This window comes from Juglans regia, chromosome 14 (assembly GCF_001411555.2).
Source record: "Juglans regia cultivar Chandler chromosome 14, Walnut 2.0, whole genome shotgun sequence".
NCBI classification, from domain to species: domain Eukaryota; kingdom Viridiplantae; phylum Streptophyta; class Magnoliopsida; order Fagales; family Juglandaceae; genus Juglans; species Juglans regia.
This window is the reverse complement of record NC_049914.1, coordinates 647,285-671,543: the sequence shown is the minus strand read 5'-3', so window position 1 is coordinate 671,543 and position 24,259 is coordinate 647,285. Positions and strand designations below refer to the sequence as shown.

At 36.1% G+C, this 24,259-nt stretch overlaps 3 protein-coding genes and 1 long non-coding RNA gene across 5 annotated transcripts; 2 read left to right on the top strand and 2 right to left on the bottom strand.

Annotated features, from left to right (window-relative positions):
• The first annotated feature begins 5,182 nt into the window (after nucleotides 1-5,182).
• On the top strand, nucleotides 5,183-9,118 carry LOC108983932 (cytochrome b5 domain-containing protein RLF-like). Its single transcript, XM_035684996.1, has 6 exons — nucleotides 5,183-5,315; nucleotides 6,224-6,291; nucleotides 6,473-6,851; nucleotides 7,603-7,737; nucleotides 8,174-8,224; nucleotides 8,721-9,118. The coding sequence occupies exons 2-6, from the start codon at nucleotides 6,259-6,261 to the stop codon at nucleotides 8,795-8,797; spliced, it is 675 nt and encodes a 224-aa protein (XP_035540889.1). The 5' UTR covers nucleotides 5,183-5,315; nucleotides 6,224-6,258; the 3' UTR covers nucleotides 8,798-9,118.
• Nucleotides 9,119-10,229: 1,111 nt separating this feature from the next.
• On the bottom strand, nucleotides 10,230-13,284 carry LOC108983944. Its single transcript, XM_018955739.2, has 3 exons — nucleotides 12,901-13,284; nucleotides 11,952-12,449; nucleotides 10,230-11,070 (listed from the first exon to the last, which is right to left on the bottom strand). Exons 1-3 carry the CDS (start codon nucleotides 12,980-12,982, stop codon nucleotides 10,544-10,546), a joined length of 1,107 nt encoding a protein of 368 aa, XP_018811284.1. The 5' UTR covers nucleotides 12,983-13,284; the 3' UTR covers nucleotides 10,230-10,543.
• A 2,060-nt stretch (nucleotides 13,285-15,344) lies between these two features.
• On the top strand, nucleotides 15,345-18,039 carry LOC108983938. 2 transcript variants are annotated; one of them, XR_004798257.1, is made up of 7 exons: nucleotides 15,345-15,521; nucleotides 15,618-15,785; nucleotides 15,883-15,932; nucleotides 16,028-16,456; nucleotides 16,536-16,714; nucleotides 16,887-16,997; nucleotides 17,125-18,039. It is a non-coding gene; the product is annotated as an uncharacterized LOC108983938 (long non-coding RNA). The 2 variants fall into 2 exon arrangements; XR_001994947.2 differs by having other exon boundaries at nucleotides 16,884-16,997.
• A 193-nt stretch (nucleotides 18,040-18,232) lies between these two features.
• On the bottom strand, nucleotides 18,233-23,303 carry LOC108983936 (protein OBERON 4-like). Its single transcript, XM_018955728.2, has 2 exons — nucleotides 19,798-23,303; nucleotides 18,233-19,038 (listed from the first exon to the last, which is right to left on the bottom strand). Exons 1-2 carry the CDS (start codon nucleotides 22,985-22,987, stop codon nucleotides 18,479-18,481), a joined length of 3,750 nt encoding a protein of 1,249 aa, XP_018811273.2. The 5' UTR covers nucleotides 22,988-23,303; the 3' UTR covers nucleotides 18,233-18,478.
• Nucleotides 23,304-24,259: the final 956 nt, after the last annotated feature.

Below are 24,259 nucleotides of genomic sequence, written 5' to 3'. Positions count from 1 at the left end.
TAATCTACTGTCTAAATCACACTTTACTCTCAATTCATAATTTATATATAATTTTAAATATAATAATATTTTATTTTTGATAAAAATATAATAATATTTTGAATCTTACTACAGTCACGAACTGTACCAAAATAATGGTATCCGTTGAGGTGGCATAACACTTTACCTGCCACATGCTATTAATTAATCAGTTTTTCTATAGATAATCACGGTGGGTAACTCCTGCGGCATCGGCTAACCGATATTATTAAAAAAAACAAAATAGGCAAAGAAAATTAGTAGAAGAAAGACAACACTGCAATGAATTTAGACTTGAGATTCAACCAGACCCTAAAAAATGTTCAAGTGTTTCGGATCCTTAATTCCCAAAGTTATCATTTTCCATTTCTTAATTATTTTGCTTGGGAGAAAAGCTCCTGATCTCTCATAGAGATGCTTGCAAAGTTCATCGGTGGAGCTACTGCAATCTGGGTCTTTTTTAAATTGCTTGAATATCACTGCTTCCTCTTGTATGTCATGTACTGATTTTAACTCTTGCAATGTTGTTCCTGTGCTCCAATGCTCGTACCTTTATAAAAAAGACTCCACCCCAAATCCTAGAAGTTTGTCTTTCCGATGAGCCATTCTTGCAAGTTGCTGCTGTTATGAGAATTGAAATTAATTGAGGTTTTGTAGTCTTGTGTGATATTGTGACTGGAAGAGATTTTAAGAAGTTTCTCATTGTCATTGCTGACTTTTGGATTCTTTCAATTGTGGGTTATTTTTTATGTTTTTGGTATAAATCAACAAGGGAATTTGTATAATTTATACGATCTGTGCATTTGGATTGGATGGGTTCGTTATGCTCTGTTCCGTTTAGATTTTGAGAAAATTTGAGTAAGCATCTGGACTGAGATTTAGATCACGGGATTCAAAGTTATCATGATTTGTGGGTGTTCGTGCGTTTGTGGAGAAGATAAAGGTTGACTGTGGAGAAGACAATAGGGGCTTTGTGGGTTATGGCTTTGTGAGGTTGTGACTTTAATGGAGAAAATGAAGATGATGGGGGCTTCGATAAGGAGAAGACAAAGACCATGGGGATGGGGGTTTCAATAGGGAGAAGACGATGGGGATGGCTTCTGATGTCGTGGGGATGGGGGTTTCGATGGAGAGAAGACGAAGGGTTTCAATGGAACTTAGATGAAAGGCTTTGATGGGGCAAAGTCACAGATTGCTCTTCTCAAATTAGAACGACGTCATTCCTTATACTGTCACATAGAACTGCGATGACGCGGGGGTGCCGTAGCTCGGTTGCAAGTAGAATTTTTCTTAATTAAGAGTGACGATACTCTATCGTCTGCATATGTCCATTCTATGTGCTTTCTAGTGCAAATTATTATTATTATTTTTTTTACTTTTTATTTCAAATATTTTTAAGACATTTAAAAATTTTTAAAAATAAAAAAATATTAATACACTAATAGTTACTTCTTTAACTATTAAAAAAATATAATTTAAAATAAATTAAATATATGAACTATCAAAATGAGGAGGCATAATAACATTATTCATTAATTAAAAAAAAAGAGCCCTTTTCATGAAAACAGTTCATAGACAACAATTCCATAAGAAATAAGAAACTTCTTTTTCGTGAAGAATATATTTTATAAATGAATACTATACATCAATCATTATTCACTCACACACTCCACACCTATAATTTTTTCATAGAATGTGAGATATTTTTTATAAGATGTGAAGATATTTTTCATAGAGTGTAGAGTATAGAATGATGAATAATGATCGATAAAAATAATTTTTTCATTCTACCAAATCTCATCCCTTTTATACCTCTTTCAAAGTTCACCAAACACTGTTGATTTATATTTAGCCTTTTTTTGTAGATAAAATAAAATAAATTGAGATAAAAGTTATAAATTAAATAAAATATTATTAAAATATATATATTTTAATATTATTTTTATTTTAAATTTTAAAAAATTTAGATTGTTTATTTTTTTAGTATAAAATTAAAAAAAATTATAATTATTAAGTGAGACGAGATAATAATAATTGTGAAAACAATTTAGTACCAATCAACAAAACAAAACTCAAACTAACTAACTAATTTATTAGTATATAACAAGGATGGAAGACAAAAATCGCAACAAACTAATCGGAATCTTTCGTGAAAAGAAGAGGACAAGAAAATAAATTGAAAAATAAAAGATTTTTCACGGACGAAAACGAGAGTTATAGAAGCCCCGAATTCGAAAAAGCAAATGGGCTTTTCGAAGACGAGAGGAGATCTTTGGGTGCGAAAGCTCAGCTTGATGAATTGCTGTTTACTTGCTCTTCTTCTTCCTTGCACCTGCAGTTCAATTTCAACCCCCTAAACTCCACCATTTGAAAGAACCCTCGAGCTTAACGCTAAGGTTTTCATGGTGCGTAACTTCTTGAGCTCAGGAGGTTTCAATTTCGTTTTTTTTTTAAATAGCCACGTGGCAATAGCCACTTCAGTCTGTAGATTATCTGGGTAAGAGTAGCATTTTCTTAATATTTTTTTATTAAATTTAAAACCTTTAAATAAAAAATAAATGGGTCTGCTAGTATGAAGCTCGCAGGTGATTGCTAGTGATAACTTTTTTTAATCATTTAAAAATATAAAAATAAAATAAAATAAGAGTACTATTACATGTATTTATGATTTTTATTTATAATACTTATTTTATATTTCTTTTTAAATTTAAATTTTATCATTTTCAGTATATCACTTATATACGGGGAAGCAAATTTTTTATAAATTTTTTATAATTACAAATGGCATTTTTCAATAAAAATATTAGAAGTCAAACCCGAGGTCAAACTAGCATTTTTCATAAATAAATAAGAATAATATTAAATACAATTCTAAAGTGTATAAGATTTACATATTCTATTTGAAAAAAATAGATCTATTATTAAAAAATTAATTTTTTATTTGATTCTCATATCTATTTATTTTTTTAAAATAGAGTATACAAAACTTATACACTATATGATTACAAATATATTTTTTAATAAAGTAAATGGAAAATAAGGTATAAAAATTAAACGTTCTAAATTTATATATACCATTACCTTAATTAATAATCATTCGAAAAAAAAGAGCACAATTCTTTCAAACTCATTTAGATATTAAAAATATTTTAAAATATATATAAATAAAGAGGAAATAGTTTATAAATAATAATAAAATAATTTATAAATAAGTACATGAGATCAACTGTGTTTCTAAACGAGCCATAGTGAACCTTAATGGTGGATGGTATTAGCCGCAATTTTTTTTTTTAATTTGAAGATGCGTCTTTTTAAATAATTGAAAATATAGATTAGATTAGAGGTGTAATCGGTTTAGTTTTGTTTGATTTTAGACATATTATAGAATCGAACTAGTATATACCGATTTTGAAATTTGAAATATCGATACCGCATCAGTTTTATTGATTCAGGTTTGGTTCGGTTTGATTTTTCTAGTATATTAAATAATATATATATATATTATAATATATAATAATATAGTGATAATATATTGTAATATATAGTGATATAATATTAGTATAACTAATAATACAATAGACTATAGTGATAATATATAGTTATTTATATAAGATTTTAAAATTTAAAATTATATTAATTAGTAATTTATCATATAATACAAAATTATTTTATATGTAAATATATATAAAAATGATATACAATATAACAAATCATATAAAAAAATATTTTATACAATATAAAAAATTAAAAAATATATATGAATCAGTCCAATCTAGTTCGGTTAGGTGTTAGAAAAAAAAAATCAGAATCGGATCGATTTCGACCGGTTTTGAAAAAAATAAAACCGATACAACTGGTCCGGTCCGGATCACCGGTTTTTTTTTTTTACTCCTAAATTAGATAAATGTTTGTTCAAATGGTTGAATACGACTTATTGTAAAGTAATTGAAACAAGTGGGCATAACCTGTGTCTAGATGAGCAATGCTTTAGAGAGTCAATGTTGCGTGTCTAACTAGACGAGGGCATAACAAATATGAAATAGTGTAGCATAGTTGATAGTGACAATGTTGCGTGTCTCGAATGGTTCTAGACCTCTCAAAAGAGATACATAATTTATCAAATTCATTCCATACCTTCGTTAATCTCAAAATAAATATTTCACGGTTAATTTTATAAAACTAAAGTTTATTTTTAATAAAATAGCATAATTGTATTCAATGATTTTAAATTAAATTATAAAATATTTGCAAAAGAAATTATAGGTGTATTATTGCCGGCCCGTTGCAATATGTCAACTTGTATACCTTATAAATGAACCGAACCCGGTTCAACTAATCTTGCATGCAAAGCCTCAACGGTTCGCTCAATCCTTATTCATCCTTATATTCCTCCTCGACACTGGACAATCCCTCGCAGCAGCGGCGGACCTATGCTTTAATCGGATTATATTAATGGCATCTTCTCTAAAAAATTATTTTGACCCTTTTACAAAATTATTTTGATTTAAAAATAAAATAAAAAATATTTTATTATAATTTTAACTTCGCTCGTACCTTATAACAAATTTCTGGTTACCCACTGCTCACAGCTAGGGGTGTCAATATGTCACACGACCCATTAACCCAACACGAACACGACACGATAAAAGTGGGTTAGGGTTTACTCTTAACGGGTTCGGGTCAAAACGGGTTGACCCGTTAAGACACGATAGCTTAACGGGTTGATAACGGGTCAACCCGTTATGACCCGTTATAACCTGTTATGACCCGTTAAGAAAGTTAAAATTACAATTATACCCTTATACCTAAAAAATAAAATTGTTGAGATTTTAATTTAGATATTTTTATTGTTTAGATTGTAATTTTGGACTTGTAGTTAGTTTTATATTTTGTATAGATATTGTGATTTTAACATTTATATAAAATTATACTAAACTTAACTAGATTAAGGAAGTTAATTTTGGGTTTGTTTCAATCCATTTACATAAATAGGTCAAAACGGGTTGACACGACACGACCCGTTATGTTATTGGGTCGTGTTAGGGTTTGAGATTTTGACACGATAAGCTTAACGGGTCGGGTTAGGGTTGACCTATATAGTATAATATATATATCTTGACACGACACGAACACGACCCGTTAACACGATTTGACACCCCTACTCACAGCCCACCAGACTTGAACGCTGAACGCCATTTAAATCAAAACGTACTACCAACGCCATTTCTTCAGAACCCAATCCAATCCGATCGTCGGACGGACCGCGTGAGAACCGGACGACCCAACGCTACTGTTAAGTACGTTTCTCAATCCATCTGCTTGACTCTGGTTGGTTAAAGAGAGAATGAAAATAATGAACTCGGATACTTTGATTCTCCACTTCTATGATTCAATAAACTCGTATTCTTCTATTCCATCATTTTGTGAATTATATTATTTTGGTGGATACGATTGCTCCTTTCGTCGTTATAATATCGTTCACTGTAATACTTAGAATGACTATATTCTGTATTCCAGAAAGATTTTTTCTCGTAGATTTTGATAATCTTGGTTTTTGAGAAAAATGAGTTCGAGCAAAACGTTTAACGATTACATTTTGGATCGCATTTTTCTGATATTTTGATTTTTGAGAAATTTGCCTTAGCTCAGTTCAGTGGAAATATTGGGTTGAAAGGAAGATACATCAATAAAATATTGGGAAGGCTTTGAGTCTCAATGGTTTATTTGAATAGATGTTCATCTCAGCGTAACAAGTTATTTAATCGAAAATAAGTGAGTCCAAAGTTATTGTAGTGGAGTCCAAAGTTATGTGTCGGTGTATCTTTGCTCAACCTTGAAACAATTTTGTAAATAGAGTCAAAGAGTGGTGAGTTAGCTGCTGGAAACTTGAATAAATGATGAGAAATTTGGGATTGACGTTAAGCATATCTAGTTATTTGTTAACCTTGAAATGAATGTTTGGATTCTGAGAGGTCACTTGTGGTAAGATATTAAAGATGTATGACTTCATAATTACTGGAAGTTCATGAACCCAATTAGATACTTTGCCCCAGCCGTCACAACTTCCAAAATATGGGTGGGGGATGGATTGAGATTCCCTACAGCCATTCGTTTTTTTTTTGGTTTCTAATTACTATTACATGTGGCTATAATAAATGCAGCTGGTGAAACATAATGCTTGTTAATAATTTGTGTATTTTGTCAGGGAAGATTGTTTGAATCAATTTGGAAATTGGTGAGATGGACAATGACGATGACTTTACGTTTTGTCAGGCAAGTGTGGTACTTATATTTCATATGATGAGGTTATGGCTTTCTTATCCTCTTGAATTGGCATAAGTCTGTCAAGTATGTTGATTTTTGCTATGTTTAATTACAGTTTGTTTTGGGTGCTTTTCAAATTTACATCGTTTTATCTGAATACTGAATAGATGGCTTATGGTCATAACTTCAGGTTAGCTTACCTGCTGAACAAGAAGGTCACGAGACAAAGAAGCTTGTATCAGATATTGGTGGTATTAGTATAAAAGATGATTTCTCTGATGGCAACAATAATGGTCAGAATGACTGTCTTCTATGGAATGAAAATACCAGCTTTAAGAAGCAGGGTGCAATTGGTTCTTTGTCTTTCAACGTTATTGATGCGCCCTCTCTGAAACAGTCAACTGATTTTTTAAGACCAGTAGCATCAGGAGATGCTGGAGGTTCCACTAAAAAAGTTCGGGAAGAGAATGTTGCAAGGAAGCCAGCACCTCGAGCCAAGGTACCTTTTGAGAAAGGACATAGCCAAATGGACTGGCTTAAGCTGACTCAAACACATCCAGACCTTGCAGGTGCTTGTTGAATATATTTCTCGGTGAAATTGCTTGACATATTTTTTTATTCCATATTTCTTCCACCGATCCTTTTCATGAATCTTCTCTAGATTTTGCCCACTTATTTGATTATACTTGTTATAGATCATACAATCTCCTATTGTCTCCCTCTCTTTCCCTCTCATGGGTTGTGCCCTTTCGATGTTCTTTAATCAGACTATTTATTTCTGAAAATCATCTAATAGACATAGTTTTGCTCCTAAAAAGGTTTCTACCTTTTTTTCTGAGATGTTCATGTATGCTTTTTAACTTTTTATGCAGTTATGTTTCTATTTTTTCTTTTTTTTTGGTCTTCCAGACTTGATCACATCATAACAAAGTGCAATTCCTTCGCTCTGGTTCATAATCTTTTTATTCCATTCCACAAATCACATGGGGCGCTCTCCCTCTTTGTCGTGTCTGCAACTGTGAAAACTGTTGGTTAGAAAAAGCCCATGGTTGCAGCTAGATGGTACTGGATTTGCCAAGGGTGGCTTATGCATATAATTTTCTAAATCAGGGGGTTGCTTATGCATATAGTTTGCCCCTATTGTGAAATATCTACATAAAGTAGAGGAGACACTGTACACGTTTTTATAATATTTATTATTGAAGTTGTTTAGTTATACAGCAAAACTTGTAAGCAGGTTCAATTTATTGTAAGGCACTGAAAGTTGAGACACTTCCATGTTACTTATAATGCTACTGACTGTAAGGTACTTGATTCCAGGATTAAATGGACAGTCAAATGAGAGGCTTATTTCTATGGATGAAGTTAGACAACATCAGGAAGAAGGTTCCAGGTGGACTGCTTTGAAGGGTCGTGTGTACAATATATCTCCATACATGAGATTTCATCCTGGAGGTATGGAAATGGTCTTATCAAGTTTCATATCTTCATTGACCAAATTCTCATTTATTCAACAAGCATGTTGTGTGGGGTGAGTTAGTAGCACATTGTTGGTGTTCGGAGCTTATCAATGACCTAGGTTGAATAATATAGGAAGCCAAAATAATATTGTGTTATAGTGCTCAAACCAATTGAATCTTTATGATGCTCATATTGCATCTCCAATCTCTAACATGTATTATTTGATGATGAAATCTTGAAAATAGCCGACTCGTGTTATTAATGAAATGTTATTGAGTCACGGAGTTGTATATTCCCCTAAAAGCTACTTTATGGTGTCTTCGCATGCCTCCAGTTTTGCATCCATCGAAAAATCTATACATGTTTGCATAGGTATGCTTGTAAGTTGGTGGTACTATTTGCTTGTCTTTTTACAAATTTCCTTTTTCAGGTGTTGATATGCTGATGAAGGCAGTGGGAAAAGACTGTACATCCTTATTTAGTATCCTTTGCTTGAATTTTCTCCCTTTCAGTGGTTTCTTCAGGTCTTGCCTGAATGCTAGTTGTGATTTTTTGGACTGCTGATTATCTTACTCCATTCAACGTTTTTGGTCGTTAGTTTTCCCCACTTGGATTTCTCTGAAAGAACCTTTTTTCCCCTTCTTGCTTGTGAAATCCTTCATTTGCAGAAGCTACAATCTCCAAGCTGTGCCGACTCCTAGAAAGTCAGTGCCTAGTGTTGTGCTTCAGGACAAATGGTGCTACTACTTGTTTTTGTTCTTTTGATCGAAAAAAAAGAAAAAGTAATGGTGGCACCACTTGTCCTACATTTTATTCTTATACTTTCTCCTCCTTTTGTTCTTCTCTTAGATCGTATTTTTATTTCGTTTTTTTCTTTCTCTTCCCTTTACCTGTTGAGGATTGCAAGTTGAATCTTCCTTTTAATTTAACCTATTGAGAATTGTTGCAGCCTGCAATCCTTAATCCATCTGTTTTAGATAAACACCATGCTTGGGTGAATGCTGAATTTTTACTGGAGAAGTGCCTTGTGGGTAAACTAGATGACAGTGAGTAAAGGGCAGCAAGAACGGAGGGATTAACAAGTGGTGCTAAGTCTCATTCACCATAATACCATTACCAGCGGATTGGCAAAGTAATCCTTTTATATTTAATTGTATGAGATTAATGTGACACCCTTTTTTATGGTACGGGTAAGTTCATCATACCATTTGGAAATAACTTTAAAGTCTTTTTTTTTTTTTTTTTAAATACCGGGTTGGGTTCTACCCTTATCGAATAGAACATGCTAGCCAAATGTTCTTAATGTAACACCTACTTTATTTAGATTCATGTGTTTTTCTGCAAAGCTTTTAATACTTAAACATAGATTGCTGTAGCCATTAATAGTTTAAAAATGTCCTCACACGGACTCATCCGTTGCTGTTGGGATGAACCGGGATGGCATGTTAAATGCATGTCCACAAGAAAAATGTCATTGTAAGTAGGGCTGATAAAAAATTCGAAAATTCGATTCCAAATTCAGCTTCACTCCGACTCTGGTTCCGGCTTTGCTATGATTTCGACAAAATAGAGTTGGAGTTGGATTTCTTTTTTAATTTTTCATCGGAGTCGGAGGTGTCGTTGGGCTGACTCTAACTTTGTACTTAGACTTCGATAGTGTACATATATTATAAAAATATATATTTATTATATATACTAGTATAGTAATATAACTAAAACTAAATTCAATAATATATTAATATGAGCTAATTATAATAAAAAAATATAAATATACTATAATATAAATAGACTAATGATAATTTAATATATTTAAACATCATAGTATTAAAGCCATATATAATCAAATATAGAAATAAGTTAGACACTAGTATTTAAATAAGTCTAATATAATAAGTTAATATCACATATACTAATTTACTAAAGTATAATAACATGTAATTAGATACTAAAATATCTAGTATATAATTAAGTTAGAAATAAGTTAGACATTAGTATACTAACATGTAATTAGACACTATACTATAAGTCTTGTATAGAAATAAATTAGACACTAGTATAAAAATAACTAATAAGTCTAGTATAATAAGTTAATAATGCATAATATCAATTTACTAAAGTATAATAATATGTAATTAGACATTATAAATAAGTTATAAATAAGCTAGATACTAGTATAATATAATAAAATAACTTATAAAAATAAGTTAAATATTAGTATAGAAGTAAATTAGTAGTGAATGACTAATTTTTTTTTTAATTTTTAATTTTTTTAAAAAATTAAAATTTAAAAGCTCACAATTTTTTTTTTTTAAAGGTTAAATATGAAACTAAAAACGAAGAAGCCCAAATCCAACTTCGGAGTCGAATCAGATCGGAGTCTACACAAGTTGGAGTTGGTGTCGGATTTAAGGACTCCGACCAAGTTGTCCTCACCCCTAATTGTAAGAAATGCTTTCTATCGACACTTTAAATATAAGCTATGAAAATACGTCAGGAATCTTTTGAAAACCTTGACACATGTTTACTCTGAAAAATTATTCATTTCCCATGCCCGCATAAGGCATGGTTACACAAGATTTTCCCACTGCATTTTCCCAGCATAGAAAAATGGCATAGCTTTCTCATCTGACACCACAGGAAGTCAGAATAATACCTCCATAAAATAGAGGACTCTAGCCAGTTTAGATAACTATTTGAAGTATAACATGAGCCTAATCAACGGTCAAATTCACAAAAGACAGTATCTATTAACCATTACGAAATCTCTATCACAAAATTATGAAGCAGTAGATGATAGAAATCACATATGAGCTACGGGGACAACCCGGACTTGATCAAGAACAGGACCGCAAAGAGATCCAAAGTCATCGCTCCTAGTATGATAGAAGGAGCTGAAGAATGTAATTCTGGTCCTGGTTGACAGCGCTTTGAACTTGAAACTGGCAGTCTTGAACCTGCCCTTGCCTTCTGATTTGAAGGGGGCTTTCAAGGTATCTTTAGCAGCAAATGCTTCAATCATCATTGATCCATGGCAACCATTCTTTGCATCTCCAACAGCGAATGTAAGGTTATAGAATTTGTTGGGAACTGTTCTGAGAATTTGGGCAATGGCACTTTCTCTCCCTGCAACAAGTTCAATTGCGGCAAGTCCAGAAGGGACATTGAAATGCTTCGAGTCTATGAACTTCACAGCTTTAAGGGACTCAATGATCCAACCAGGAAGCGGGGATGTGAGGTCTTCCTGTCTTGGAGGAAGGAGAACTCCATGGGAAGAGTTTACTAAATGATAGGGACCCTCCTCAAAGCCTGGATTCTTGACCAAGTTATCTGCAAGAAATCATTGGCAGGTATCGATGAAAACCACCCAAGTTGTTCATAGATTTAGAGAAACAAACAAAAATATCATGTGATAGTACAATTACAGAAGAGGAGAAGTTCGTGGCAAAGAATGGAATTCGGTTTAGGGTGATATCTCTTCTGTTTGACTAGGATCAATATGACATTAAGGCAGTAATTTAGCTATAAGCTGCACAGATACATTGGCAGAGCCAACGAGGAAACAAACAGTTAAATAAAACAGAGTAAGGGCAGGTTTGGGAGTGAGAAGAGAATTTTGTGTTTTATTTTGAAGTTTAAAATATTATGTTTTAATATTATTATTGTTTTAAGATTTGAAAAAAATGTATTGAGATTTGAAAAAATTGAATTGTTTATTATATTTTGTATAGAGATTTAAAAAATGTGTAATGATAAGATGATATGAGAATTTTATGTTTTATTTTGGTTACCAAACCTGCCATAAGACTCAGGGCAGGGAGTGCAAGTTCAGATCTGAGTGATTGTACTGTTTTTATCTAGGCTATTCCCTTGAGACTGTTTAAGGTACCAACTTGGGTACAACCAACGCACTGCTTGGAGTTGAAGAAGCAAACAGAATGGCAAAAACGAGAGACCAAAGCACATTAGGGGTGCAGAATGGCAATATCCCATATCACAGATCTACGCATCTAGCACTCCAACTTGACAATGTAAATACAATAGCAGAAGAGTTCCGAAGATGGATTTCTAGAATAAGTTGTAGTGCAGAAAGGTTTGGATGCAATAGTGAGAACCGTAACAAACCGAAGTTAACAGAGGTGAAGTACATATCACCAGCGAAGTTAACAACATAAATATTTTCTTCGGAAATAGAATAGAATGATGATTACCTCTCGTGGGCCTTGGAGGGAAGAGCTCTTTGATAGCGACTGCATCCAAGAGTGGTCCACAAGCAGGGTCCTCTTGAATCCCAGGGTTGTGAAATGTCACAGTAACAACATTAGAAGTGGCAATGAATCCAAAAGCATAGGTGTCTCCTCCGTTACTACTGTAGAGTGTCTGCAAAGGAAGGTCTCCTTTCTGAGGAGGCACTAAGACCCGCAAAACCTCATCTTGTGCGCATGTTCTTGATGCCCCAAATGTTAGAGCATACAGGGCACCTGGTTTAACCTTTATGGTCTGAGAGATTGAGGCCTCATTGCCAAGCCTTACAGCATGAACACCGTGAGCCACAGCGAAGTACATGCCACCAGGCTGTGGACCGCCAGAGATGTACTCCACAAAGCCATTAAGTTGCCATTTGGGCAGTGCATATTTTCCTTTGAGTACTGTTTTCTTTATGTCAGTTGGTTTTGGTTCTTCTTCGAAGTTTCCATTGTCGAGGTATCCTGTAGAAACATTGCAGAGCATCAGGAAATGAGAAAGGGTTGAAAGTATAAAGAGATCAAAATTGCCTCTCTCTCAGACGCACATATATTTGTTGAAGCATTTTCCCAAAAGCTCATCCAAGTCTCTGAGAGAGAGAGAGCAAAAGGGAAAATCTTTTAACAACTGTCTGTGTGTACCATACCAGCAAGTATGTGTAGGAGAGGAGAGAAAGAGGGAGACCTAAAAGTGAAGATCCAAAACAGATCAGGATACCATGAACTCCTGAACTAAGCCAAATGGAGAAGAGAACAGAGAGGGAGGGAGGGAGGGAGGGACTAAAAGAAGCGGATAAACTTCAGTGTACCAAAACCACCACAGGAAAATTTCAAAGCAAAATCAGAAGCACAAAGAACCAGCTCAAAGCACAAATCATATTCAAAGCCAAAATGGGGGTTAGATGTAAAGCATTACCTTCCAAAAATGTAGCAGCAAAAGCAGGACCAGTAAGCAACAAGAAGGAAGCAGCAAGCAAAAGTGTAATTTTCACTTCCATGGCAAGGCACTGGGAAAAGAGAGAGAGTGAGAGAGTTGTAATGGACTTGGTGTAAGTGAGATGGGATGCCGGCCTAGTATTTATATTGGAAATGGGAAAAAAGTGGGAAATGAGGAAGCAGAAGGTTACAGGGGCTAGCTCAGCTGAAATCTCGTTGAAAGGCCACACCGGTTAATGAAGCGTACCAGGTGGGTTACGTCTGGCTCATCCCAGACTATCAAGGCCGAGTTTTTCTCCATAATTAATGCTGATGATGCTATGCTAATTTTGCTCTGTCTTCAATTCAGTTAATGAGTGGAGGGGTGCTGGAGGACAGTTGTTAGGTTTGGACCGACGGACACGTTTGCTTTTCCCTAACAAAATTCAAATCTTTAACAGTGATAATATGGATTATGTTTTGGTATGAACTCCTTTTTTATTGGGGACTGTTTCAAACTTTCAAAAAGTACAATTTTAAGGATATATATTTTTTTTTAACCGAGATCATGAAATAAGAGAAATGTCGTTGTCATGTTTTTAATTATCATTCTAAAACACAAAAATTATTGGATATTTAAATGGTGTAAACTGTAATGCAGGGTACTAAATTACAAGAGAGGACTTAAAATTTTTGGAAATTATTGTTGTTATTATTAAATAGGATGGTTGGTAATATTGCAACAATGACATTGGCAGTCTTAGGTGATGCCTTTAAACTGCCAATAATGTGCGTAGATAGATAGCACAGCGCACGGTTTCAATTTTTAATTTTAGATGAAAATTTCAAATATTATTTTTTAATATTATTATTAATATTATTAAATTTTAAAAAATTAAATTTTTTATTATATTTTATATAAAAATTTATAATAATAAGATAAAATAGGAATTTTATGTGTAATCTCGCTTGCAAAACCTATCCTAAATTAACTATTGTTGTACAGTTTCGTCACCGTCGGATGTTACAAAACAGGATATTACGAGATCTGACAAACTGCAGTTAGAGTGGCCAATAAATAAATAAAAGGAATGCGACCCACGTGCAGCTGTCCCCTCTAACCCGCGTGGTGGTCCTGATCATTTTCTGAGACCACGCACATGTCCCTCTTTAACTGTTGCGCCGACTCAACTCGCCACACCTGACCTGACACCACTGTGTGTTTCGTTTTATGTTTCCTTTTCTATATTAAATACTAAACAGTATTATTTTTCTTCCCTCTTTATTATTGCCTCTCGTTTTTTCCCCTAAATAAAACGAATCTATATTTATATTATTTATTATAAATTATATAGTCTACTTTATTTTTTGAGACAAAATAAAAAAGATAAACGCTAGATTTTGTCTATCAAGATCTCTCTCTTAGCATAAACAAAAGTACGGGCCCTATCTCATCTTTATCTTAAGCCTATTTTGTCATCTATTCCCATATTTTATTTGATGAAATGAATGTTGGTTCTTGCATTTGTAGCTAATGAACAAAAGTTTTAAGGGCATTTTATCGAGGAAACAAAATGAATCCCATGTGCACTAAAGATGTCACTAATTTGGTAAATAAAGAATGGCACATGACATGATTTCATGCAAGTGATGTAAGTAAATTAATTAATTGGACCATACAATCATGTCACGGAAAGCTAACGGACTGCATGTGCCAATGGGCCCCAGTGTTGGCCCTTTATCTTTTATATGGGTTTGGATTTAGCATAAGAGTGGCCTCATCATTCTCTCAGAAGCTCCCTCCCTCCCAGAAAAAAAAAGGACTGGAACTCGAATGTGGGCCCAACTTCGGTCATTGAGTAGGAGTGGCTTTGACCTGAACCGTAGAGGATCCCAATTTACTTACTTTAATCGGCAAATTTGTTGGATGCTGGATTTAGGGCTCTAATATTTATTAATTACTATGATTGAGTGAAGCGATGGATTATCATGGGCGTCTATGGAGCTTTCGTGGGATCATTCATGGATCAGATATGTAATCTCGGAAGACCAACATTACCAGATCTAAATACACGTGTCGGGCCATTTGGTTTAGGAATCAAGTTGTCAATTGTGCCACACTGCCCTGTTCGCGTGGACTCTTTTTTTCTTTTAAAATAAGATTGAAACTTCCTATTATTGTGTCCGGTTGGTACTGTGTTAAGTCATCGTTATGGGCAGTGCTAGGGCCACCGACGGTGTTCCGACACTGCCCACCGATAATTGCATTTTATACTTTTTAATTTTGTGTATTTTTTTTCAACTATTTTTTAAATCACTTCAGTCATTTTTAAAAATAAAATAAAATTATAAATTTATTAAAAAATATTTTCTTTAAAAAAAATAACAATCGGGACAATTCCTCAGGTGATACCATGAAGCCTATGGATCCATGGTATAGATGGTTTAAAGGAATCATTGGGAAAACTGCAAAGGAAGCTGGGAATAGTTACACTGTTAGTGGAATTATTGAGGAAGTGAATGGACAACACTCAAGATAAGGGAGCTGCCAGTTCGTAGGTGGACTCGGGATTACAAAGAATTCTTCAAGTAATAGGGAATGCAAGGATCCTTTAATTTGAGGTAACTTTCCCCAAGTCCTTCAAAATTATATTATACACCAGAACGTGTGTCTCAGGTTTTTATCCAGTTTCTGAAGAAAAATCATGCTGGCTGCAGGATTTTGACATGAATTGTGATGATGTAACAGTAGAAATTGACGTCTTCTTGACTGAAGATAACTTTATTAGGGCCAAGCGAGAGGGTTTGCTGAAGAAATTTAAACTAACCACCACAATTAGCACAAGTAAACATGCACCTGTTTGACTCCAAAGGCGTGATAAAGAAGTATGACACCTTTCTAGAGAAAATATCAAGTACTTTTATTTTGATTCAGCATTATATTTCAGCGAGAACATACTGAAAATGTTTTTTTCTTCCCCAGTTCTGGAAGAATTTTTTCAACTAAGACTTGTGTTTTACGAGAAAAGAAAGGTGAGCGCACTTGTGTTCATAGGAAAGAATACCAAATGTTACAGATGCTTCTTCATGGGGAACAGCTACTAACAAAATTATATAAATGCATGCAGAAACTTCTATTGGAGAAACGTGAAATGGAATTATTGAAGTTGGAAAACAAGGTTAGGTTTATCTTTGCGGTTGTGAATGGAGAGATAGTTGTGAGCAACAGGAAGAGAGCTTAACTGTTTGTTGAGCTGCAAAGAAAAGGTTTCGCTCCTTTTCCCAAGAAAACTAAATCTGTTGAGCCCGAGGTTGCTGGTGCAATCGATGACACGGAAGAAACAGAAGAGAACTCCCTTGCTGTTAGCAAGAGTGGGGAACAGATCAGTGATTACGAGTATCTACTGGCCATGGCAATTGGAACCTTGACCATCGATAAGGTTCAGGAGCTATGTGCTGACAGGGATAGGCTTAATAAGGAGGTTGAAGATTTGAGGAAGGAAACTCCAAAGTCTTTTTTGATGAAAGATCTGGATGCTCTAGAGAAGCAACTCGACGTATGAAAAAAAAAATTATAATTCTGAATAATGCTTCTTTATTTAATATTTCTTGACTGATTTGTTTTGTGTGATTCAGGACCTAGAAAAAAGTGATGCTCAGTCAGAGGAACTTAGAAAGAAATTGAGAAGCAAAGCAAAGTAAGGCTCGTAGACATGCACCCAAGAACCCACGCAAGGAGAATAAGAAAAAAACAACTAACGCAGAATCAGTCACAGAAACCATCTCAACATCATCTATATCTGCAATGGAAACAGGTAGGCCTGGAACACTCTTTTTATACGTAAGTTTCTGTTTAGATTTTTTGCTTAAATGCCTGCTTTACCAGAGAAAGCTCCTGCCAAGGTTTGTTCTGTTCCCATTACGTTTTCTTCCCCTGTGAAGGATCCTTCTAGAACTCATGCTGCTATTACGTTTTCTTATCAGCAGGGAAGGCCTACTTTAGTCTTGAACGAGGTGATGACGATGATGAATAAGTGCTTGAGCTTAAAGAACGACTTGCTGCCTGTAACCTTGAATCATCTCCTGAGCAATCAGCTGGTAAACACTATATGCGTATATTTGGGTTGATTACGATTATTTACATTGTTATTTAATTGTCAAAGTTTTTTTCCTCTTTGACTATTTTTGACTTAGCTCTCTCTTTTTGTTTTTATTATACCCACAGCCATAGAGACTGAAGTTTTCAAAGTCCCAGCCAGGAAGAAAGAGCCTAGCAAGAGGACTGCTGCGCAGAAGAAGCCCTTGGCAACTATTACAGAGATATTTTCAGATGATGATGATGATGATGGGAATGAGGTGGTGGATGAAGACTTTCAACTACAAGTTGTAGATGCCCCAGCAATAGGAAAAAAAGAAGGGAGAAAACCGGCTGGAAATGCGAAGGCTGCTAAGCCCTCTGCAGCAGCAAAGAAGAGAGGTGCAGCCAACAGACGGCAGCCTCAGACGTTGGGCCAGAAACTTTTGACTGACATGTTAAAGCCTGTTGAAAATTCAGGGATCTCACCAGAAAAGAAAGTGAGAAAGATGAGGGCATCACTCACCATATTCAATAAGAAAAGTGGTTCTGTGTTGGGCAGGGTTGGCGTGGCAAATGAATCAACTGAACCTGAAGAAAACTCTGGTTCTGAATCTACTTCTGGCAGTACCAAAGAAATAGTTAAGGTTGCTCTAGCAAGATCAAGACCTCAGAGGGTAAACCGCGCAAAGAAAATGTATGTGTTGAGCGACTCTGAAAGTGAAAATGCCAGTGATGACTCTGACTTGGATGAAGAAGAAGAAGAGGACTAGATTCAGTAGTTGTTCTGTAATATTCGAAATGGGAATTAATTTCTCTCTAAGCTGCTTTAATAATCTGCTTACCATCGTTCCCTAGCATCGATCAAAAGATTATTTCTTTCCTCTAGAAGTAGAATCGATTCAGCCCATTACTTGGCAACTCGCACCTACACTGATTTTTCTAAAAAACATCCCTGTTTATTCCTGATATTGATTGTCAAAGTGGCTGAAGGGGACTATTTTCTTTGTAATCTTTACAGCACACGTAAAAGAAAGAAAAGAGAGAGAAAAAGAAAAAAAACAGCGCCAGTACCTATATTATTATCATTATTTTTCCAGTAACAGGATTTTGTTCGGACCACATCGTCCCTTGTTTTCTTGAAATAAAAGAAAACTCATAAATGTACTGGGTGCATCCAACATCTCAACAAAAGTTCAATCACCTTTAGTGCCGCCAGCCAACGCATAATATCCCAACCACTACAGTAAATTTCTTCTGGAAATAAAAGCTCTGTAACTATCATTGCTACCCTAAATGGGAACCTTTTATAACACAGAGATGTTGCAGTTTCTGTACAGATTCTGGTTAGAAGCTCAAACAGGAAAATAAAATTTAACAGAACCTAAAACAGAAGATACACCTACTAATAATGAACTACAGTGGGTAGAAATTTTGAAACTAAGGGTACAATTACCTAAGAAGGTGAGAGAATTCAATAGAGAAAAATCTGTTGATCAGCTAATCACGAGGAAAGGTTTCGCTTGGTGGCTTCCATTTTCAGTAACAGATCTTTAATATCTGCTTCCATCCTCATTTTCATATTGAAGTATTCTTGATGTTGTCTCTCTAGGGCCTTGAGTTCTTCGGATTTTTGTTTGCGCATTTCTTCGGCCTCAGCCAAACGCAACTTTGCAATTCGACTTGCATACTCCTCTTCAATTTTTTCATTCTTTGCAATGGCAATGCGTTTCAGCCCCTCTGCTTCTCTTCGTGCAATTTCGGCACGTTCTTTGAACATTTTAGCTTCTGCTTGTTTGATTTTCACAATACTCTCTAATTCATCAAATAGAGGTTCCTTCTGAACACTTGTCTGCAACTCTGACTCCAAAGTGAGTTTATCATTCCGGTCATATCTGAAGCTAGGAAGTATACTAGCTGTTGTTTCCAACCTAGGGCCCTTCTCAGAATAGATGGATTTTAGCCAAGTGGAATCCTTGCTAGTCCCAGCCATCCCATTGCCTTCTTTACCTTGGTCCTTCCCATTTGAGATTGATGTCTTGCCTAACTTGGGCGAATTAGCGTCTGCATTAATAATGAAGGATGTAAATTTCAACCTTGTGGTTCCGCTTAAAAATTCAATATAACGCCGTATTATACATGAAACAAATGTTGCACTTCGAAGCCACCATGTTGATCGGTTGCATATTCAATAAACAAATGTTAACCGGTTTCTAAAACACAGAAATCAAATGTTAAGAGCCACACTCTCATAAGCAAGCAAAACTCTGATGCATCACAATTTGAAAACAAAAACTACAGAAAGCAGATCAAATTGACAGTCTTCTCATTCCCCCAATCTGCAACTCAGTTTTATTTGTTCAGCAACATATTGTCTCGTATAAAAGAATGAATTCACAAGGTTTAATATTTGCCCCAGAGATACTCAAGAGAGGGCTTCGGAATAGATTGAACTCAAAAAGGAAAATGATAAACACAATTTTTTTCACAACCCTGTTTTAATTGAAGAGTATTTTTGTAAAACAACTTATAAAAGTATCCTTATTTTAGAAAAAATATCTTTATTTTGAAATATGTTTGTGTAAAGCATTGTAAAAAGAGTTGTGTATCTATCTTTTACTGCAATCCTGCAAATATTTTAAGTTACTTCAAATCATTTCCTAGGGAACTTAATTGTGGATAAGAAGCATGGCTTCAGCCTATAGTAAAAAAGGAACAGTTATCCCAAATTATGTCGTGTTTTACAGTTTATAAATGAAATAGGCAACGATCGTCAGGGAAGAAAGCAACACATTTTCTTGTTACGGAATATAAAGAACTTACCAGTAAGAAAAGACATGATATGACTGTAGACCTCCTGAAGGTCAGACTTATTTGCCAAGCTTGCCAGCATCTGGTCAGCAATTTCATGAAGTCGTCTTCCCCTCATGTCCTTGCTATCACAAAAAATTCTCTTCACATATTCAAGCTCTCTAGAAAGAGTTCCAACTGTCCAATCCTTCGCAAAATTTTGAAAAACTTCATTTACAAAGCCGAACATCTCAGAAGGATGATCACAGGCAACACAATGGAACTGCATCTCCGTTGTCCCATAAGCCCCCGTAGTACTCCTTCCATTTCTAATGTAAGATTCTCGTAACCCACAATCGGTATGGCACCAATGAAGACAAACATCACACCCAACCCAACTACAAGTATTTGACGCCATGTCAAACTTCGAGCACACAAGACACATGCAAGCACTGCAAAAACCATTCTTCTGCACACAAACCTTGCAATCGCATTCATCCACAGGCAAAGGGTTCTTACAGGTAAGATTTCTACATTTTAAGTTCAGAAAAACCTCTGCCAAATGAGTAGACGAGTTGTCCTGTTGAAGGTAATCTGGTAGACCAGTTTTCAACGCGACCAAGATCTCCAATTGAGCCCGATGGGATTTCAGTAGCATCTCCAGGGTTACGTCAGACCTGTCCTGAAGAGCTTTCTGAAATGCGAATAGTTGTGGTCGCTTGTCCACATTCAACATGATCTCGCGAATGCTCTCTTTTAGACATGCTATGGATTGTCCTGTCATGTCATGAAATTTCCTAGCCATTAAATGTAATGGTTCAGCAACTATCCTGGCAACGGCCGTCTCAACAAATTCAACTCCTCCTATCAGAAGCTGTTCATGCTCCTTCTGGCTACTAGTCCTATGTAAACTACCATTATTCTTCTCTCTCATTCCTCGCTTCCTGTCAAAACTATAATTGGAACCAATATCATGAGACCCTACACTCTGCGAGGGTGATCTAACATCATCCAGGTGCCTTGACCGTCCTCCTGACAACTGCCTTTGAAAACTCAACTGCCTCTCTAGCCCACTGGACATTTTAGAGCTTCCTTCCGTGACCCTATGATGTTGTCCTTGCACAGCCTGACCATTAGAAATGCCTTGAGACTGATTCAGAGAGCCATTTCCATTCATCAAGATTTTTTGATACAAGGGAATTTCTTTCTGCTTGGACTCATTCTGCGACTGTCCCTGCCAATCGATTCCCTGAAATATGGGGCGGCTGCCAACTGATTGTTCGTAGTTGTCCATCAAATTCTGCGTGAAAGAACAGCTCGGGTTGTGATAAACTGTCTGAGAACCTGAAAAAGACATTGATGCGGTAAATCCATCCGAGTTTGTACAGAACGTATTACTCAAGGACTGAACACTCATTGCTGGACTAGGTGAACCCGGAGCAGCTTGATTCGTATCACCACCACCGATTGGTAATAAAACATTTGGTAAACTTAGCGAAAGATCAAGTGGCTCTAGCACCAACTTTTCCTCCTGCTTGTTATTGGCACCAGATCGATCACCTTTCTCTTCTCTTCTAACAGGAGAGCTTGTAAACAGCTCAAACCCCCGCGTACTTGGTCCTTCCATATCATCGCTATCCCCGCAAGTCTCAAACTCCCTAGATTTCCTTCCAACGGATTCACCATCTTCAACAGAATTTGTGACATGGGCAGGTGCGACAGACACACATTTGCCTTTATCCATGAAATTATGACTCTTTAAACCCTCTGTTTCTATCCTCATATTGGATTCAGGCCCTCCATTTTCGTACTCATTCAACCCACGTATTTCCACATCCTCTGCCTTGGCTTCAAGATCTATCATACCCTTATCTTGTTCTTTACTCTCCTCATCAAAACCCAAAGAAGACTTGTCAACAACCACTGCAGCCATCTTTGTTTCCTCTTCACATTCCCTAACCTTCCTCACACCCTCTTCTTCCTTATCGCCACCTTCATTGTTTTCCGCCATCCCATTGTTCTCACTCTCAACCCATTGTACTTCATCATCAACCCCCTTCTCTTTCCCCTCCTCACAAACGTCCATATTATCTGGCAGCTCTCTCTCAATCTCAATCTCCATCTCTATTTCTTCTTTACCCATTGCTTCATTCAGTCCATCCTCCACGACTGTACTTGAGTCTTCAATCCGGTATTTAACCTCAATCTCCTTATTCTCAATATTATCCAATTCCATGCCCACACGATCTCTTTTCTCCGTTTCGGTTTCAGCCTCAGCTTCATGACCCAATTGACGCTCAACCCCACGCACAGATTTCGATTCTGGGCTGGGTTCAGGCTCGGGCTCGTGTTCTGGCTCAGGCTCAGGCTCAGGCTCAGGCTCAGGCTCAGGCTCAGGCTCAGGCTCAGGCTCAAGCTCTCCTTCCTCCATTTCACTGCTACTCTTACTCTCAACCTGCACCTCCTCGGTACACTTCTTCACCATCTCCACATCCACACTCCTAGAGTGTTCGCTTGCCCCCGATTCCCTCGACCAACTTGGCGATTTTGATTTCGATTTGGAGTTGTCCTTCGAATCTTCCTTCGTCCTCGGAATCGCTCTTGAGGCTCGTACCGGTGAAGAACCCGAATTTAAAGCCCTCATCATCCTCGACGGCTCGCTGGCAGCGGAATCCCTGGACCACGTTGGCGATTTCACGTCCCTCAATCCAATTCTACTTCCTCCCACTCCTCTAGTGCTCTCCTCCGAATCCTTATTCCCATTATTATTGCTCCCAAATCGCCGCCACGACGACACACTCCCCTCGCGCCGCGACCGCTCAGACGCTGCAGAAGAAGACCGCTCCGATCGAAACCCCTTTGGAAACTCCCTCCTTGACGACGACAACCCACCGCAAAAGCTATCAGACCGGTGCATCAAGTTACGATCATACCCTCCTCTGCTCTCTCCGCTGTAACGATCGAATCCACCCTTTCTCCGTTCAAAACCCCCGTCGAAATCGTGCTCCGATCGCTTCCGCAGCATTCTCGAGGCGTCGCGGTCGTCTTCCGCCGACCGATCCCGGTCGTACCGAGCAAAACCCTTGCGTGCATTATCCGGCTTGTAGTAGAAACTCCGGTGCGAAGAGGAGGACGACCGGCTCGGGTTGGGAATGGGGTTTGGATCCTTGCACTTATCTCCGTAGGAATCGAGATCCTCGCCGCCAGACCTGAGCCTCTTCATCCTCCAAAGCTACGAACGAAATTCTCAAACTTTCTTTGCCAAAATTCATAAACAAGCAAATTAACAGAAACAGGCTTCCTCTCCCAAAAAACGAAGCAAAGCTAGGGTTTTTTTACTGGAAGTAGAAGAAGATTCGATGAAGGAGCGACCGCGAGGTACTTACCGTACTATTGGGGGGAATTTTTCTAATGAAGTGCCCCCGAGAGTTTAAGCGTAATTTACGGGTATTACCATTCGAGGTAGGGTTTTAGGGCTATGGTAAAGCGAGAGGAGAGATTGGTCAGAAAACTTCACCGGCGGGGATGAGGGTGGGAATGTTGTGGTTGGCTGCGGGCATATTTGGAAACAGAAATACATATGGACGAAATGGGAAAAACAAAAAAGGAAGGTGGAGGTTGGTTTTCTACCTCAGTCAACGCAATGTTAAGGACTCGTTTGAAAATTGATTATTTCAATTTTTTTTAATTTATTATTATAATTTTTTTTAATTTTAATATAAAATATAATAAATAATTTAATTTTTTTAAATTTTAAAATAATAATAATAATATTCTAATAATATTTTATCATCTCAACTCAATTCACTTTAACATTTAAACTCACCTCATTGTTTATTTTGCAGGAGAAATAAGCGAAAGTTAAAAATTAAATAAAATATTTTAAAAATATAATTTATAATTTTAAATTTTTAAAAATTATTATAATTAAATTAATTAATTAAAAAATTTTATAAAAACAAATTAGACAATTTTTACTCCCTCTCTCTATATTTAACCACACAATGTCAGTGATATAAGAGAGAGCGAGAAGAGAGATAAAGTATAGAAATATTCTAATTCTTGCTCGTGAAGATTGTGTTTGGATAATGAGTTAATTTGAAATATTTTATAAATAATAAAAATTACTAATGATATAATAATAAATAGATAAATAATAAATAAAAATCTCTAAAATCTAGAAATTGTCCAAAATTACTTATAAAACAAGGCTTGCAAAAGTCTCAAAAAATTTAGAACTTTGTTAAAAAAGTCTCTCTCTCGTGCCTTTGCATTTCATTTCAATAGGTGTGATGATCTTGTCCCTTGCATACTAAGGCTAAAGGGAGAGAGAATGGTTGCTAGCGTGACCATGCAATCCCAATCCCAACCCATCTTGCATTAACAACTCCATTTTCATGGACAATGTCTATCATTTCTTGGTTTTTGTTTTAAGCTTTATTAATAAATAAAGCGGTCAAATTGTGGGGGTTGAGTCGCATTCCATGGCCTTCTT

Coding starts and splice junctions, on each gene's coding strand:
- LOC108983932 (XM_035684996.1), top strand. CDS start 6,259: ATGGACAATGACGATGACTTTACGTTTTGTCAG. Junction 6,292..6,472: donor ATGACTTTACGTTTTGTCAG/GCAAGTGTGGTA, acceptor TCATAACTTCAG/GTTAGCTTACCTGCTGAACA. Junction 8,225..8,720: donor AGACTGTACATCCTTATTTA/GTATCCTTTGCT, acceptor CATCTGTTTTAG/ATAAACACCATGCTTGGGTG.
- LOC108983944 (XM_018955739.2), bottom strand. CDS start 12,982: ATGGAAGTGAAAATTACACTTTTGCTTGCTGCTTCCTTCTTGTTGCTT. Junction 12,450..12,900: donor TGCTGCTACATTTTTGGAAG/GTAATGCTTTAC, acceptor ATGTTTCTACAG/GATACCTCGACAATGGAAAC. Junction 11,071..11,951: donor CCCTCCAAGGCCCACGAGAG/GTAATCATCATT, acceptor GATTTCTTGCAG/ATAACTTGGTCAAGAATCCA.
- LOC108983936 (XM_018955728.2), bottom strand. CDS start 22,987: ATGAAGAGGCTCAGGTCTGGCGGCGAGGATCTCGATTCCTACGGAGAT. Junction 19,039..19,797: donor TATCATGTCTTTTCTTACTG/GTAAGTTCTTTA, acceptor TTATTAATGCAG/ACGCTAATTCGCCCAAGTTA.